Here is a 19477-nt window from a genome sequence, read left to right on the forward strand (position 1 = left end):
AAAAGGTGCACCACTCCTAATGGAATGATTGTAAATTCTGTGAGCACTAAAGGATGAATCCTTCCAAATTTTTAATTTTGACAGATCGTGAATAAATCCCTCATATTTTAACACGTCTTGGGAATTCTTACTTCAGTGAGGCCATCTGCACTACAGTTCCCAGACCAGCCCACCTGCCATGACTGTTACAAGGGGGTCTCCCTGATAGATTTCAGGTTTTTTTTCACATTTTGGAGAAGCTTGAGGTGGCTCTTGCTGCAGCCAGTGGAGTGTTTTTTCATTGAATTCCTTAAAATATGTGGAAAAACGAAATGGCAGAGCAGCAGTAATTCAGGCAATAAGCATCTAATTGATACATTTTTACTGTAGGGTTCATGAACTCTGTGTTCTCACCAGTTGAAAATTCCTGGATGATGGCTGTTCTTTAAATATGTCAATTTCTTTTATGTTTAGATGCATATAAAATCTATTTGTAAATACAAATTTTGCATTACAAATGAAAAAAGTCACATTTTGAGCACGTCCATTATCCTTTTGTTGTCTTGCTTTATTGTAGATCATGTACGCATCAAGGTCAAGAGACAGATTCACGACCCCTTCCTTTATGCAGAGAGATCGTTTTAGCCGCTTCCAGCCAACATATCCTTACATTCAGCATGAGATTGACCTTCCACCTACTATTTCCCTGTCTGATGGAGAGGAACCTCCACCCTACCAGGGTCCATGTACTCTGCAGCTACGAGATCCAGAACAGCAGATGGAACTCAACAGAGAATCCGTCAGAGCACCTCCAAATAGGACCATTTTTGACAGTGATTTGATAGATATATCTATGTACAATGGGGGTCCCTGCCCACCTAGCAGCAATTCGGGAATCAGTGCAACCAACTATAGCAGCAATGGCCGAATGGAAGGGCCGCCACCAACCTACAGTGAAGTTATGGGACACTATCCGGGCTCATCGTATTTCCACCACCAGCAAAATAACACCTCTCCCACTTCTCAGACAAGTAGTAGACTTGGGTTTCAAGCAAACGATCCAGAGAGCACAGTAGTTCCTGTCAATGGAAAAGACAGACAGCCAGGGAACCTTGTTTGAATCCTCCCAACCTGCACTTATTCCACAGTGAGGCAAGAGAGGTCATCATGGTTGTCTCATGACTTCCACGGCTCGAGTGCCCAATGTTTTTGAGCTAAAAGTGGTACAAGTTAAACCAAATGCACATATTAATGTATGCATATTCTGATACCAGTCAGAGGAAAGCATGCAAATGGATTGAATGATATACACGTCCTTTCTGTTCATGATTTGTTTCAGGAGGAATCATTTTTATATTATCATATTTCAGTTATTTAAATTTTGCAAGATTTTGGCACAAAACTCAAACTTTGCAGAGCTTATTTTATACTGACATTGATGACAGTCACATAGAACAAGCAAGTGTTAACTTAGAAATGCTATGGTGTTTTAGGGAGATGGCCAGTGTTGTGGTAGGGAATGTATAGGTGCACTGCTAAATATTTCATAGAAATCTATACCATATTCCAGGCATGTGTACAGTGTATGAAATGAGTGAATGGAATGAATGAATGTGCTGTGTATTAAACCTGTTTTAGGGCTAAATTCACTAAATTGAAGTAACACAAACTGCATGCACATTATATGAAATATTCCCCTTGCAAAGCTAACACCCAACTCGTATTTTTTTTTAACCTTATATGTGTGAAGAAACATAGGTTAAGTTTATAAAGTCCTTGCTTATTTTAAAAAAGTTTGCCCCTCCCTAGAGGGACCAGTCCTGAAAGAATATGGGTTGGCACCTCTGTAGCTGCAGGGCTAATGAGTGTGTGCTCCCTGATTTGGCCTTGCTTTGTGTTTCCAGAGGAAGAAAACATGCCACCCGCTGAAAACATTGACTCATTGCTAAAGTATGCTAGACTCAAACACAATTTTGTGTAAGAAAAAAATAAATGTACAGAGAAAATGTTAAGCCCACATTGCATTAGGAAAAGCATTTGTAATCAAAACCCCACCTTTACCATTTTATTATAAAATGTGAAAATTAAATCCATATGGCATTTAGTCCTCCACATCCTCCAATACTAAAAATGTTTCTGCTAAATGCATGAAGCAATTTACCAGTTTCCCAAGTTCCCATACCAGTGCTCTATAGTGAATTAAAGACCAATTCATTTCAGGGCAAAGAACAGGGAAGACCAATAACCCTATGGATTAGATTTTTACTTTGTTCTAAAATAAGGTCTCTTTGCTAATTTGGTGATTATAAATGTTTTTTTTGTGGCTTCTGTATTAGAAATTTTCATGCATGATGGGTTCACTGGGAAAATGACTGGATCCATAACTTACCTGCCCTCTATTACGGGGCTGCTTGTTGTTTTTGTGGACCCATTCCTCTAGAAACACAGGGCCGGAGCTAACATGCACATGTGCTGGCGGCATAATAGCAAAGGAAATTACTGCAGCTAGTGTGGTTGATGTGCTGGGATGGTATCTTGGGGGCACACTATATTTTCATTTGAAACCGTTAAAATAAACAAAAAACATCAAACAGATTAACCATCCCAATTTTGTAACCACACCAGCTTATCACTGGACAGCTCCTAAATTATTGGTGCTTGATGTTCATTTTAATAACAGTACTTCTATAAAATGAACTGTAAGCTCAGATAAGATATTAGTCCTGCTTGTATTTATGTTCAATGTAGCATGCGATTTTCCTTTAACTGTTTAATTTTTATTCACGTGCTAATCAGTATTTTTTGTTTGAATGATAATTAACAGTGGGTATAATGCTCAATGTATAAATCTTTAGTGAATCTAGCCCTTAGAGAAAGTTGCACTAACTGTTCGGATTATCCTACATAAGGGAAATGTGGTATGTTTTTTTAGTCTCTATTTATCTTGAAATATTTCCCGTTGTGGGCTTAAGATTCCCAACATTTGAGATGTCCAGGAGGACTACCATCCACAATTGTATGCTCCATGTGGTTTTCTGCAATTTACAAAGGGATTTAATTAAAGGGTACTTTAAATAATTGTAGCCACCAGAGAGTTGAGTGAAATGAGTGTGCTGTGTAAATACACTTGGCCTCGATACCCTTTATCCATAGTTAAAGTATCAACCTAACACTTCCAGTCTCCATCAGCATATAAATGCTTCTGCCTTTGTAAACGCATAATGTCCACAGGACTCCAACAATCTGGGGGGAAAAAAAAGAGGGACATGGTTTTTAAACTGTTGTATAGGAGCACCATGATAAGTATTAACATACCACACTCAGCTCTCCTCTCTCTAATTACATTTTCCTTTAATAAAATAGTAGAAATAGCCCAATAAGTACAGGAACCAATAGGACTTGGCCACACCCATAAGCTTTCATATAGCTAAACCGCTGAATGTTGATCTGTGATTGGTGTGTTTATGGGTTGGAGCATGTCCATTTCTACTTGCTTTTAAATTGGCCATCAAGACTTTAAAACCATAGTGGAGATTATAACTTTTGTTGCCAGGTTGAAATACTTACTGGCTTCTTATATTCCCTGAATGGTAAATGTTCTGCAACTGGACTTGGTTCCCACCAGCTAACAAAAGACAGTGCCACACTCCCTGTTGGAGACTTTCATTTATTTGGCATTATAGAAAATGCAGCCAAGAACAAGACACAAGGTGAGTCTGGTAAAGGTGATTGCTGTGGCAAGGCTATCCTGTTTCCAGTCATCACTGGGAAATCTAAGAGGCTACTGGGTGTTTTTGGTCCTAGCATCAGATTTAAAGAGTTAAAATAGTTGACCAGAGGCTGATTTTTCAGTTTGGGGTCAACTGATGCTTTAATTCTCCACATGCTTTTAAAGCACAGCTTCCATATTAGTCCATACCTCAAACATCTGGTGTAGAGATGTACTGAAAGTTTACATTTCACAACTGGAAAACCATTGTTCGCCTAATCCTGATCTTCATTAATATATAGGTTATCTTATTTAATAGTGAAATAACACCACTCTACCAGGTGCTGTATGTGGGTGAAGTCACTGAATGGTATAATGCCTATTCACATTTGGATAATACAATACTACTGGCAGTATACATTATTGCAATTTTTGGTTAGAAAGGCATTTTTGGATCTTACTCATAATGATGATTGAAAAGCCACTTATATCGGTGGTGAACTGGCAGCAGAACAAAGTCAGGCGTTTTATTTAGAATGTTTGAGTGGATCAGTATTAAATCACCACCTGTGCTTACGTTTACCATCTATGTATGTCATATAAATGCTGTATGGAGTCAAGGCAGCGTGTTTAATTACCATCTGGTGGCTAAAATGTTCACTTGCAGTAGACTAGGGAATTATGAGAGCACAATGAACAATACAGTTCAGATCATTGATCTCTGCTGTCCATAGATATCTGGACGTCTTAACATTTCAGTTGTCTATCTGTTCATTGTGGCTATTTTGGTTTAGTTTACCTCTGACAACATGTTTGCTGACATTTGGACTCTGGCACAGGGAATCGTAGCAAGTGCAGGTAACGACTTCAGCATCACTTATGCGGTAGAGTATGACAGATGGCTTATCAAGTCTATGATACTTTTGGATGTTGGATAATGCAGAGAGCCAGGATATTACAGCACTTGGTATTCCAAGCAATTTTTATCATTTTTCCATTTATGAGCAGTGTTTGTTTCTCTTATTTTAACCCTTCTTGTGATTGAGAAAAGGAAAATTAGACTGTTTGGCCACTTGTGGTATGGATATAATTTTGATTCATAATGACGCCATCTTTTTTTATGTCCATTTTACATTAGTTAACAATTTAACACACTCAATCTGTCTGCTTTTTATTTTATATGTTAAGCATTTTTATTGGTAAAATTAAAAAAAAAAATTAAAACAAGAAAAAAAAAATTAATTCAAGGCTTTAAAATGTTTTAGATTGTGTAAATTGCTGGCTTGTTTGTCCAGAATGCCACGAGCTACTACTTTACCTGTGGTCAGTGTGTGTCTTCGAAAAAGGATGCCAGGGAGGAAATTTTTAAATTATTCTTTAACAACCTACAAGGATGATTGGGCACAAAGATATCACTACTAGTGACTTTGAGCCTTTAAAACCAGCTGCTATTTATGTAACTCAGCACTTGTGCTTTGAGCAAATTCCTCTAGGATTCTGAGCCAGGCTAAAGGACTGTACAGATATCAGTGTTAAATGAATCAGAAGGCTAAGCACACTTATATCGATGGCAAATGTGTTCTGAAAAGGGAAAAGGATTTGTGTTGATGGCCTCAGTTTGGGATTCTTCCGTGATCATTCAAAATTCATTGACGGGTGCTTGGACCTGCAGTTGACCTCCTCTTGATCTGCATCTGACCTCCTTAAAGAATGTTTTACAGTCTCATAGCCTTGCATGTGAATGCAAAACCTGTGTGAAGCAAACGAACGCCTACCGGCACTTGCCCTAAAGTGTGTAATCTATTCTTAAACTTCAGGCAACCAACTAAACAGATGACATATGAGAGCTGTTTTTAACCTGACAAAAGATGTGTATTTCTGCCCATCCATTCCTAAAATTTAGACTGCTCTGCCACACAGTACAGCCCTGTCTGGCTTGAAAGGAGACCTAATCTTTCTCTGCTGCATTTAAGTAACTCTAATAACGGCTTCATCATTTTCCCTGTCACACTTCTGTTTCCTCCTATCGGTATGCTCTTTGTAGGCACACAAGCATTGTAGCACAACTGATTGCCTCATTCTTTTGATTTTTCCCTCTCCCAGTTTGATCTCTATTGTACATGGTACTGGAAGAGTTGGTTACAAAGTAAAATCTAGTTAACTGCCTGCATTAAAAAATAGTGTTTCAAAATGGAGCTGCATTACTTTGTGGCTTTTAAATATGCCTGGAGTTCAGCTTTAAATGTATTTTTACAAATTTGAACCCTTCTGATACTTTCATACGGTAACATAAAAGATCCCCCCTTTACTTCTCTTGGGTAGCTCCAGAGCCATGTTTTGCATTTTTATCTGCACCATCAGCTAAACCTAATGCTGCTGCTCATCATCCAGATAGAATAGTATTCTGTTTGCACTTTTACACTTTGGTGCAGGAGGAGGGGGTTGTTCCAAAATCAAAATGGAACTCATTTTTCACCAATTATACTTGTCTACAAAATGTATTTTATTTATAACGTCGGTGCACTTTGTGCAAAGTAGTGCTTTTGTGTTAGGTTTGCTGAAGGCCAAAATACAAGACTCTATATCATCCAGGTGTGACTAGCCGTATGCTGGAAAAATGATAGGCCAAATGGTTTGTACTTTTGTAGCGCAATAAATGCTGGTTGCAGTATATTTAATAATTCTGGATACCTGCAAAGCTCCATCATAGTAACTAGAGAAGCAGAGCAGAGAAAGTGAAGTACATAGTTTTATTGTCGGCTAAAGTGTCCAGCTTTACCCATTGGTATACCTTGTCTGATGCATGCTTCTATTGAAGTCAAATAAAACATATCTGAATTTACCAGTTATTTGGAAGTCACAGTTGCTGGCAAATGGAGCAAATAAAAAAATGTATGGATTTTAATTTAGGATTTATTTCACACCTCAGAATGATGCTTTACTAGGGATATGTGATGGATGTGTCGTCATGCTGTGTCACTGATTTTGAGCTATTGGGATAACTACGTAGAATGGAACTATAGGGCAGACAGTCTGATACAGTTATAAACCACATATATGTGAAATGTCCTCCCTTCCAAAAGGTTTGTGATCCCATGCAAAACTACATATCCTATGCAGGGAATGCGTTTTCTCCACTGCAATTAAGCTATATAGATTTCTTATCAACCTCACTCCAAAACTACTGATTGGACAAATAAAGGCCGTTTATTCCCCTTTTGGTGTTAGGCTCCACTGCATTTCACAGTACTGTTAATCTGCCTAACTCTGTGCATGCCCTCCCTCTCCCAGTCTGATTTTTCCTGTACAGTCGATTCCAGGAAGCGAATATAGACAGTCAGGTACCTTTATACTAACTGAACTTTGTTTAAAAACTACATAAATGTATTACATGGGGGGCATGTTTATATCGGGCAACAGTGAAGCCTTTGCAGTACAAAGCAACAGGTTCACTTTAATCCACCCTCTACCAAGCAGCACATACATGCCCTTCCTTCATTGCCCTATAGTTCAACTTAGATGCTAGGAGCAAAAGAAGCCACCTGTTGTAAGCTGCAAGCTGTTCAGGTAGTAGCTTGTGTAGGCCTATGGACTTTTCCTTGGTGACAGTAGGGGTGATTTGTAATCTCCACCTCTCAACCTGTCACATGAAATTAGTCACATACTACCATATTTCCAGGGGAGAGAAGAAAAGAGGAGTATGTTTAGTTGAAAAGGGGGCCATTCGAACATTTAAATTTGAGTTTCAACATATTTGCCAGGTTCAACAGATTTGAAAATTACTGAGCGACATATAAATAGCCTTTGCACAACTTGAAACTAAAAACCATTTTAAGTTGTGCAAATGAGTTAAATATATTGCATTGTCAAATTCCTGCAAATTGCATTGTTCCCGTAATATGACAGTGATGGGGATCACTCAAGGGGTATTCGTAAAGCTCCAATGTTTTATGAGGAATGTCCCACCACCTTGCAATCTACAGTGTCTCCACAGTTATAGCGAAAGTTCACCATTTACATTTATTATTAAAGGCATTGTACACTTTCAAATGTTTTTGTTTTCACTAGCTATTATATTCCTGTGCTGTTTGATTTACCTTGTAATAATGGGCTTACATGTTGTGGCTGCGGCTAGCTTGTCCCTAACTGCTAAAGGGACAAGACAACTTCCTGTTCATGGTCAGTGTCCAGTGCATGCATTGCCATCTACTCTGTCGCATCACAAATGTGGGAGTGCTAATGTGACTTTAAAAATCAGCCATGCTGAAACCATTCTAAATGATTTGTGTTTAAACACAAACAGATATGGCTGAGCTTGGAATGGGAAAATTTACTCTACTATAGACCCTGCATTTGTGCATTCAGGCCAACAAATGACATGAAACTACATAATGCATATCCTATGTAGGTGAAAAACACCAGGTGCGGGTAGGAACGTTTATAATGCCTTTAATAATATAGTAGATCCAACAGCACATAAAGGCCAAAAAATGCCTTGCTACTATACAGCTTTAAAATAGTCAAATACCATGTCAAATGTAGTGATCATAGAATAATACTTAATAGTAAAATTATTTAAAGATTGATTCCAGGCATGTTTATTTTGTACGTAGTTACATTGGTCCAGCTTGGATATATATGCCATACCCTGGAAGCTGGAAACACTGACTTAGACATCACTACCTCACTGATCTCCACTTGCATCTGGGTCCTGTACTGGAGCGACTGATACATTGAGAATAGAAGAGGTCAGCTGCTCAGCATGGACACCATTCAGGGAATGCATTGCATTTTGTGAATGAATGCAAAGCGTTCTTTGACTGGACAAGTTGGAGAGGCAGGGTGATGACATCATGCTCTGAACCTCTTCCAGTCAGTTAGCGGTTGCACTCATTCAGTAATTGCAAAGCATTCTCTAAATGGTGTCAGTGCATCAGGTTGGCCTCTCAGCACAGAACCCAGAAGCAAATGGAGATCACTGAAGGAGGGGTGTCTTTTTCAGTGATTTCAAGCTTCCAAGGGCATCAGCCAGGTATGGTGTATATACCATAGTTACATTGATCCAGTTGGACCAACGAAACTATGTAAAATATACCATGCCTGGAATTATTCCGGTTAGGCTTTAGCACTTCTGCACCCTTCACAAGCCAGGTGAGCTTTATACTATTGAGCAGGCTCAATTCACAAAGCTTTACACCAGGACCTTCGTTTTTTTTTTTTTAGCCATGTGACTGTAATTTTCAAATCTCATTGGATTTAGCTGAAAATAACTTTGTGTAAAATAAATAAATAAATCCTTATCCTGGTATTTTAGCTTTGTGAACTGAGCCTTCACAAAGGATCAGCCTTAACCATGCAATGGTAGATTACCATTGCATGACCTTTCTTGGTGGCCAGTAACCAGACCAGCAGTAGAACAAGTCTACAGAAACGCATTCCAGGCCTTTGGTAAATAAGTATAGAAGGATGTTCGGCTGTTCTTTTATCAAAATGTTGTAGTTCTTATATACGTTCCATATTTACTTTCCCCACTTCTGGTTTGCTCTTGAATATAATATTAAACATGATTACATTTTCTGAAAAACTGCACCCCAGTTAATCTTATTTGAAATAAGTCACACGTGCGGTGCCTGTCCTGCTTGCAGCTTTGCCTACAGCATCCTTCTTACGTGTGTTAAATAAGGAAACTCATTAGTATTGCTTTTGGGCATATTCGACAGAAGAGGTTAAAACTTTAATGATGCTTATACATTTTCAACAACTTGTGCTTAGGGTCTTCAGTGTTAATATTAGTACACCTTTTCTGTAGTCATCATGGCCATCTTTTTTTTTTCTCATTTACAAATTGTTTATTTTATTAACCATGATACAGCATATGCCTTTACACTGTGATAATGGGGCAGACCTGCGCTCAAGTCAGTAAATTACTTTCTTTTTTTTTTAACAAGTATATATTTACATGAATAGAAAAAGTACTAGAGATAAGTGTAATATAATTGCTGTACATAGAAGAGAGGAACTATGTAGTCACTAGACTACTTTTTAAAAATGATTGTCGTAGTTTTACAACAGACCCGTAACGTGAGCGCAAAAGAAAAAATTGCTTTAAGTTTGTAGTTGGCCAATTCACTGCTGCTTTTGCTGCCATTGTGAACATATAGATTATCAAAGTGTACTAGATGTAGCATTGATGGCACATACATTTCCACTTTTGCAATGTTTTGTATAGATGAAAACGTTTGCCTTTTTATGTAGAAATTCAGGAGGAAGCAAAAGGGAAGGTGTTGTCCAGAGCAGCCAATCAGACTCTTCGATTTCCTAACAATCGAAAAACGGCTGCATTTTTATACATTACAAGGGTTAACAGCTCCCCTAGTATTTTGTGAACTCTTTCTTGTGTTTTAATATGGAGCCTCATTGTATGATCAGAAAAGTATTTCTTCACCTCCATTTTTGCTGTGCCTCATACGTAAGGTGCTTTTTTTTTCACTTCAGTGTCTCATATGTCTTATTGGATTTAAAAGAAACCTTTTAGAAGCTGTATATAACTTGAATTTTATGCACATATCCTACCCAATGGGTAGAATGAATACGGATACTCCTTGTTAATACTGTAATATATTGTATAGATATCAATTTTAACACAAAGTGGCATAGAATTTGTGAATGCCTAACGCGTCTAGTCCTTTTTGTAAGATTTGCAAATATTGCATACCGATGACAGAAATCTACGTATTTTATTTTCCTATCAAATATCAATATAATATCGCATAAGGAGAACAAAGAACAAATCTACGCTTTTATATTCTTCTTGATGTGAATGTTTCATATGTTTATTTTTCATTTCTTCTAATTCCTTTTTTAACGGTTTTGGTAAAATGCTAACGATATTCTTGCCTTGTGATTATCACTTTGTTGGACCAGTATTATTCTTGCACCATGTTCAAGAAGTATTTTTATTTAGTTTTAAATGTATCTCTTGCCAACCTAGTATTGACTCAAATACCAGTTGATCTGAGTATGTTTTATTTCAATGGACAGATATTGCACTTTAAGTGCACTGCTTTCTCGCAGTATTTTTATACTTTGTACAGCTAGTGATATGCTGTTTTCCACTTCCCTCTAGCAACCAGCAAAATAAAATAATAGTTTTTAAATAATTTCACATAAGAATATTTACACATTGTCAGTTTTCTCAGCCTTGTTGTGGCCATTAAAACTAGAAAATGTTCTGTGTAAAAGATTGATCTTAGAACTGGGTATTGCTTTTAGGTGCAAAACGGCGTGTGCCTACAAATTCCTTTGGTATAACCTATCTGGGTCACAAAAACTCAACCTTGGAGTGTAGTACAAAAAGAAGCCCTTCTACAAAACTCCATGCTTCCGGACAACAAGCTATCCATCCATTATGCACAATGCAGTTAAGTTGGACAGCAGACTATTCCCTTCTGGAAGCCGGCACATCTTGAAAAGTAAATTGTAACTGGCATGGAGACGCCTGCAACCCACAATACAAAAAAATTCCAGTGTTCTAATGTTTAATTTTTATGCTGACTAAAGTTCTTCATAAATAATAGTGGTTGCTGATTTACAACTGATTACAACAACTGATTTACATCTATCCAAAAACAGCCTTTTTCCTTACCAGATGCATACATTTCCTGATATTCTAAGTGTGTGTTGTGCCCAGAGATCCCTCCCTGATAATGCAGAGGGAGGATACTTTAGCGAAGAACCTTTATTCCTTTCCTGTGAGTTCTTAACTGAGATGAAGATGTAGAGGTTAGCCAAGCAAGATGATCAGCACATCCTGATGTTTACAGCTTTGGTCAGCAATTCACCATAGACATCGCAATCAATGTCCAAGTCTGTTGAAAACCCTAACCTTTATCCAAATGAATACATGTATTTAATACTGCAGTTTTAAGAGGTGATCCAAAACCCATATTAAGTTTCTCTTGTAGTAAAGATAAAGGATCTAAGAATGCTTCTTGACACTTGTATTTTTTTTTTTTTCAGGTGACTTGAATAGAAAATATCATGAGGTTGATTTTACTAAAACTGGAGAGTGCAAAATGTGGTGCAGCTCAGGTTTGTTTTTGTTTTGTTTTGTATCAAAGCCTAATTGATCAAGCTAGAAGCTGGCTACCATACACACCTGCACCAAATTTTGCACTCTCCAGTTTTAGTAAACCAACCTCCATTTGTCTATATATGAAATAACAAATTCCCCTAGACTTCACCACTGCTACTCCTTTCATTCATTTCACTTTGCTGGTGCAGAGTGCGTAAGATGAAAAGGGAAATCTTCTGCAACATTTGGCACATGGAGGTCCGTAAATCTTTCATGATAGAAGTATGCGATTTGCCATTGCTTACTTTCTAAGTTGCAAGTTTCCTTGTCATTGTCGGGAGTTTTTTAAATAAGATGTTTGCATTTGGAAGGGAATTGGGCTTCTAACCCCACATTTACCCTAAATGCACTGTATCAGCTATTTTTGTAAAAAAAAAAAAAAAAAAATGTACTCCGTATGCCAGTAGTAGATGGGTGGCCAAAGGTCCATATTTGTTCAGGAAATCCATATAGACAAATCTTTTAAACAAAACATTGATTTGCCAGCTCTAAGCTGGTGAAAAGCTGCCCTGATAAGTGATTGTCTGCCCCTTGCATTTGATCTATCTACAATGCATGTTTAGTTACCAGAGCTCCTGTTAGTGGATACTCCCATTATGTGTATCTTGTGTGAGTTGTGGACATCTTACTCCCTGAGAAGGGTGGACACTGCTTTGGCCAACAGGGCTTTATAAAACTCTTTTTGCAGTTTTTATTGCCCTTGTCTATTTTTAAAGCTACAAATGTATTTACATTAGAAGTCAGACTACACTAAGCATACCAAGCACTATGTTCTAAATCTCTAAAATAATACCTCTATAATGGATGAAATATCATTTGGATTCATGATTTTTACATTTAACGCTATAGATTGAAGCATTGCGAAGCGCACCAAAGTTATTCTATTCTGATTGCAGTAAACTGAAATCTGAGTGCTTGCTTTAGATTAGGAGGAAGGTATACATGGACCAAAAAAGTGTCTGGTTCAGCAGGAACTGTCCAACTTTGTGTGTACTGCTTTGTTCAACAGAAGCCGGTCTAATGACAAGCTTCTGATGAACAGTCGTGCTGGAATATGCAGAATACAAAAGCACAGCAAGGGAGTTTTTGTTTTGTTTTTTTGTGTTTTTTGTTTTTTTTGTTCATCCTGCTGGTTGAACAAAAAACTGAACATGTATACCCTGCTTTAGCCCATCATTTGGATCAGGTAAGAGCGTTTGTTAACCATCACAGTATAGGCCCTTTTTAATAGGTCACAGATGTGTTTTTTTCCTTGAGGTCTAGTTCTTCGATTGCCTCATAACACAGTTTAGCATTAAGCATGCTTGTATTAAAAAAGATTGAGTTCCACTCAGGCTGCCAAATGCCTTGACATGGGCTATGTTCACACCTCCAAGGGAGAGGTGCAGCACCTTGTCAATGCATTTTATACATTTATCCCTTTTAGAAGGTGTGTTTTGCTTTAATTCACCACATCCACAGGTGTGAATGCAGCCTTTAACCACTTATATGGTAATGTTGAATATAGAGAGAAAGGTTTGGACCATCTCATGCCTTTATTTTAGGTGCCATGCAATAGAAAAACCCTACTTGTATCTTTGGGGGATTTTTTTGGGAGGGATGGTAATATACAAAACGCACCACCAGCAGCGGTTTAAAATGGCCATAAGACAACTAGGACGTCTCAGACCCATATCTTTAATGTGAACAGGAAAAAACATGCTTTTCATTTGTATTAGAAATGCAGTTTAATGTGATGTATGCTTCCTCTAGCACTTTCTTTGTGGTCCTCCACTACAAAATATTTTCTTTTTGTGCTGACAGATGGGAATCCTAATGCATGCTTGCAATTTTTGACAAGTACATTTTTAAGCCCAACTCCACCAACTTGTGCCCTGGCAATAACCACTCACTTTTTCTTTCACCATTGTCTCAGGTTGTCAGAGGCATGGAGTTAGGTTAAGTCTCCCAAGGTTCATGTACCCTGTTTGACAGAAATATTTATTTTTCCAAGTATATATTGTACAAAATTAAAGGGAAAACTTGTTTTGTTCGGAGTTGGGAATTTAATAAATGGCTTGATATCCTAATGCTTTCTGTGAATAAAGTATTTTTCTAGATCGCATTACTTTTTATGTACCGTTTTTAAGTTTACTAAAGTGTTTTGGTTTAGCAGACCAGATTTGGTTCTAAGAAAAACACTCTTCATGGTTTACCACGGTTTACCATGGTTTACCATGCAGAACTTTCTACTGGCCTTTCTTGCTTGCATGTGATATACATTTGAGCCTCTCTTGTTTAAATCAAAACTAGTTTTCGTATTTCTGTGTCTATTACATCATTTCAGCCGGCATGATCTAAAATGTAAATCTACTTATTACCCACAAAATGGAAGCATACCATCCCTATAGTATGGCAATTCCAGTTTGCTATGAAATCCTACAAATATGCTGGCTAGAGCCCGAAACCACCTGTGTTGGCAATGAAAAGATGGGTTTCAAAGCAGGATAAGAGTACTGAAGGATGGGAATCCCAAGTCTTTTGTATCCCGCCATTTATAATTTTAAGTCTTGTGCTTATCAATTATCCCAGTTACTGGGTTGTCTCAGTTATGGATAAAGTTGGAAAGTCAAGGCATGCTTTTAGTGGATGGGGGGGAGGGGGGGGGGGTCAAAAAATACCAGTGATTTAAAGCTGAATTCAAGGCAAACTACTAGAAATACAAATTGTATACACCGATCAGCCAAATATTATGCCCACCCACCATAACCCATCGAGGCATGGACCCCACTAGACCTCTGAAGGTATGCTGTGATATCTGGCAGCAAGCTGTCAGTAGTAGATCAGCAGGTCCTGTAAGTTGCGAGGTGGGGCCTCCATGGATCCAAATAGTTTTTCCAGCACATCCCATACATGCTTAATTGGATTGAGATCTGGAGAATTTGTAGGCCAAGTCCTACCCACTTTTAAATGCCATGCTAACAGGATAATTGGCGTTATTTATTTTACCTGTCAGTGGTCATAATGGTATGACTTATCAGTTTTGCTTTGTTTTTTTTCTTGTGCCCAAGAATTTGTACTTGTGTCCATTCCATTCTGAGACCAAGCCAGGAGGATGACATATTTTTATAGGCTGTAGATAGGATACAGTGGTGGTTTCGCTCTACCCCCAGTGTGCTGTTAAGACCCTAAAGGAGCAGCAGGAGACTGGTGAGGTCATCTCACTCTGCTCCAAACATCTAGCAGCAGCTTTCCTGTGAGCATATTTATAAGATTGGCTTCCTGGCTTGTCCTTTTTCCCAGTCTACATTAAATTATTAATTACGTTTGTACTTAAAGTGATTATAAAGTCTATTTTTTCCCTCATTAAAATAACATGTTAGACTTACCTGCTCTGTTGCAGTGCATTTGCACAGAGCAGCCCAGATACTCCTCTTCTCGGGTCCCTCTTCTGTGCTCCAGGCCTCTCCCTCCTGTTCAGTGCCCCCACAGCAAGCAGCTTGCTATGGGGGCACCCGAGCCGAATCACAACTCCCTTTGTCCATTTGGACATGGAGCCCCGCCCCCTCTTTCCCCTGATTGGCTAGCTGATTTTGACAGCAGCGGCAGCCAATGGTGCCGCTATGTCTCAGCCAATCAGGAGGGAGAATCTCGGATGGCTGAGACATCGCTGGACAGAGACCTCAGGTAAATGTTAGGGGAGCTGCTGCACACAGTTTTTTTCATCTTAATGCATAGAAGATACCTTCTTCCTTTACAACCCCTTTAAGGACAGGGTTGTTGTAATTTGTAGCTTTTTTTTTATTTGCCTGGAGTTCAGCTTTACAGCAGTATTAAACCCAAAAACAATCATTTTTTATATTGCAGCTTACCAGTTCTTAGATGTCATGGCTGCATTTGTTGTTTTCGCCTGGGGATCCAGCCAGTAAATGATTTTTCAAAAGAACAAGCTGTCTTGCAGAATTAGCAGTTACAGGGATGAGACAAACCATTTACCACTGGCATGGGTGCTTTCAGCGATCAGTTTTTATTGATGTAAAATCTTTATCTGAAAATGAAAATCATGTTTGCTGTAACTGCTTATAAAGTATAAGATGGCATTTGGCTTCAATTTGTTAATGTATCTAAATCTGCTAGTGCATCTAATACAATGCTGCTGTCCAAAAGTGCCCTTTGTGCTTCTTCATCCAGAGTGGGGGCATTCTAATATAGGAGGTTTGTTACTGGCCAGATCACCAGTTGAAAACTGATGGGGGAAAAAACAACAACAAAAAATGAATGCAGCCACCACATCTAATCTTGGAAAGCTGCAATATTGCATTTTTGGTTTCAGTGGGGTCTCAACTGGGTGCTTTACACAGCCTAAGCTAACATAACTTATACTTACATGAAGAAATCAAGCATTGATCTGTCAGCCTCTTTTCCAGATCTGGTTGTATGATTTGTTTTGTGTATGTATCTACTCGGTCCAAATGAACGTATGTAAATCCGTCAGGTCTTTGACCAACTGTAAAGAAATATTACAAAGGATTTTAAATCTATTATGTAGAAATTATGACCAGGTTCTGCTTAAACACAACGTAAATGGGCCTATCATTTTGGAAGACACTTTTTGAATATCTACCAGTAGTAAGGATGGATGCAATATTTGATAAATAATACCATTTAGACTACCACCTGATAGCACTTACTATGAACACTTGACATAATTAAAGTGGAACTCCAGCCAAATACTAAATAATTGTTTTATAGCAAAATATTTGTATTTGGATTTATTGCACACTGTAGTCAGAAATGTGACAACGCTGTTCACTGTTACAACTCGCACACCTAATGAGCCTCACTACCAGGTATCCTTCCAGTGCTCTCCATTCCAACAATCTTCCCACATATGTGTTTGCAAACGTAGTAGATTGGCAACATTGTGCAATCTCTGTGGCAAGCTTTCCATCCTTCTAGTTTCTGATGTGCTGGGTACTGTAGGGAGTTGACATAAAGCTACATTTCAGATGGCTTTAATCGCAGTCTTGTATAATGCATTTTACTTGTGTTCATACCTACAAAGACTAAAGGTGTGTTTTTTGTTTTTTTGTTTGTTTTTTTTTTTTTTTATTTTATTTGCCTGGAGTTCCGATTTAAATTTAGCACTTAGCAGGTATTTTTTTAATGCCACATATTTAAAACGGATTATTCACTAACATTTGTGACTCTTTTAAGCTTCCAATTTCTGTTTGAGAAAGTGTTCCTCCATATAACTCATGCAATGGGAACTAAAGGCATAGCTAGTTTATTACTTTTGTTTCATTAGTATTTCATGCAAGAGTTAACTTGGCTGCTGAACCCAGGGGCCTATTTGTAAAAATAGAACAGGAAACTAGAACAATATTGGAGTTTTCACCATAGTGACCAATCAAATGCCTATCATTTTTTATTTTTTTTTTTAATATTACTCCTGATGGGTCACTTTTGGTCACTATTTGTTATATTAGTTTTCTCTTTATCCAGCTCTTTCTTTTTAGGCCTGTAGTGCATTTGGAAATGGATGTTCCTCCATAACTGTATCAAGCCTCCCCCATGTCCTCTCTTTCCTTGTAGTTTTAGAATGTATTTCACCCCAAAGACATCCATAACACTAGGCACTCTGTACATCAGACACAAGTTTAATTCAATCAGATAAGTGATGATTTTAAAGGGTGCTGTGGTTTACTGTATTTTACACCTATTTGTTTTATAATTTTTGAAATTACATGTATGGCTGCCTCTGTGGAAGGGTTAAAATCATGGTTCCATAATGAAAGACTATACCAGAACCACCACCCTGTCTCTTGAGATGCACCAGCTGCTCTTCCTCAGTAAAACATGGCACAGTAGTTCCACGATAATGGATTTTTGTTTTGACCAGTGTGGCCCCTCATTCTGGGCCTTTTAGCAGATGGCGAGTGATGTTCATAACTCCAGGGAAGAGGAGGACTCATGGATGGGGTTTGCAGCCTCCACTTCAAATCACTATAGTAAGTTTTGCAGCCTCAGTTCCTACCTCAGTGGTTCCATGGCATTTGTGTATCACATTAATAGCTCAGATTTAAGATTCCATGTTTTTATATATTGTATAATCCTATATGAAACCCTGGCCATTAAAGCCACTTTCATTGTCATTTCACAAATCTTAATTTCATGTGTTTCATTCAGGTGATGCATGTTAACTGTGAGTGAATGCCAGAAATTGTTTGGCCAACGTAGCCTATCAAATGACAGTCTAGTCCAGTGCTGATCGTTATTAATAAGCCACAGCAACTTCTGACTGATAGCAACATTTAATGTTTTTGCATAATGATTTCCTTGGTGTGCCATTTTTAAACTTGAAATTTGTGTTTTTTGTTTTTTTGTTTTTTTTTTTAATTTTGGCAATTAAACCTTCTGTTAACCAAAATGTCATTCATTGCTCTGATCACCGTATCTGTTCTCCATTGTTAATAAAGCTATTCTGTGTAGACAAGGTGGAATACATCGCGTCTTAAGAAATCAGTATTATATGTATTTAAGAAATATATGTATTACGTTAAACGTATATGATTTAAGACAAACTTGGACCAAACAAGAATCTAAATAAAACTTTAATTCAGCTTTGCACACTGTGGCTAATTGTAGTGATTGTGATTTTGCTGGAACGTTTGCTTTTTACCTCTATACCTTGTTAGTTTTGTTGGACTTATCCATACCATTCTGGTTTAGAATTTCATGTGAAAGCATATCCATACATATTATATATATATATATTTTTTGCCAACAGAAAAGTTGCACAACTTCTGGTACCAGCCAGTCTGAGAGATGCTCACTACAGAATGCTAAATCTGCTATAATAACCAATATGCTAGTGCTCATGACCCTTAGTTGTAGCGATCACTTGAAACCCTAGCTTCCAAATGGACGCATCACTTCTGTGTCTGAAGCAACATTTTTGAGACCATAATCTGTGCATTTGCTTGAATACCATAAAACTCTTGCAATACCATAAAACTTTTGCAGAGCAAGTCCAAATTTTTAGACCCCTTATAGAACTGGATTAAGCAAATGTGGTTTACATAGATACATGAAAAGGTATACATGCCCCTTGAAATTTTTCACATTTTGTCAAGTTACAACCAAAAACGTAAATGTATTTTATGTGATAGACTAACACTAAGTGGCACATAATTGTGAAGTGGAAGGAAAATGATGAATGGTTTTCAAAATGTTTTACAAATGTGAAATGTGGTGTGCATTTGTATTCCAACCCCCTGAGTCAATACTTTGTAGAACCACCTTTCACTGCAATTACAGCTGCAAGTCTTTTTGGGTATGTCTCTACCAGCTTTGCACACGTAGAATGATTTTTTTTTTTTTTTTGCCAATTCTTCTTTTGCAAAATAGCTCAAGCTCTGTCAGATTGGATGGAGAGCATCTGTGAACAGCAATTTTCAAATCTTGCCACAGATTCTCAATTGGATTTGGTCTGGACTTTGACTGGGCCATTCTAACACATGAATATGCTTTGGTCTAAACAATTCCATTGTAACTCTGGCTGTTTAGGGTCATTGTCCTGCGGAAGGTGAACCTCCGCCCCAGTCTCAAGTCTTTTTTGCAGACTCTTACAGGTTTTCTTCTAAGATTGCCCTGTATTTGGCTTCATGAATCTT

General features: G+C 37.9%; 1 protein-coding gene across 4 annotated transcripts in view; it reads left to right on the plus strand.

Moving 5' to 3' along the window:
• The window catches only part of LDLRAD4 (low density lipoprotein receptor class A domain containing 4), a 287939-nt gene extending 269508 nt beyond the window's left edge, over positions 1-18431 (plus strand). For all 4 annotated transcript variants that reach the window (XM_073631293.1, XM_073631291.1, XM_073631290.1 and 1 more), the window contains exon 4: positions 557-18431. In XM_073631293.1, coding sequence (XP_073487394.1) covers positions 557-1099 — 543 coding nt within the window. In that variant the 3' untranslated portion in view covers positions 1100-18431. The remainder of the gene's footprint in view (positions 1-556) is intronic.
• The last annotated feature ends 1046 nt before the right edge of the window (positions 18432-19477 follow it).

This window comes from Aquarana catesbeiana, linkage group LG05 (assembly GCF_042186555.1).
Source record: "Aquarana catesbeiana isolate 2022-GZ linkage group LG05, ASM4218655v1, whole genome shotgun sequence".
NCBI classification, from domain to species: domain Eukaryota; kingdom Metazoa; phylum Chordata; class Amphibia; order Anura; family Ranidae; genus Aquarana; species Aquarana catesbeiana.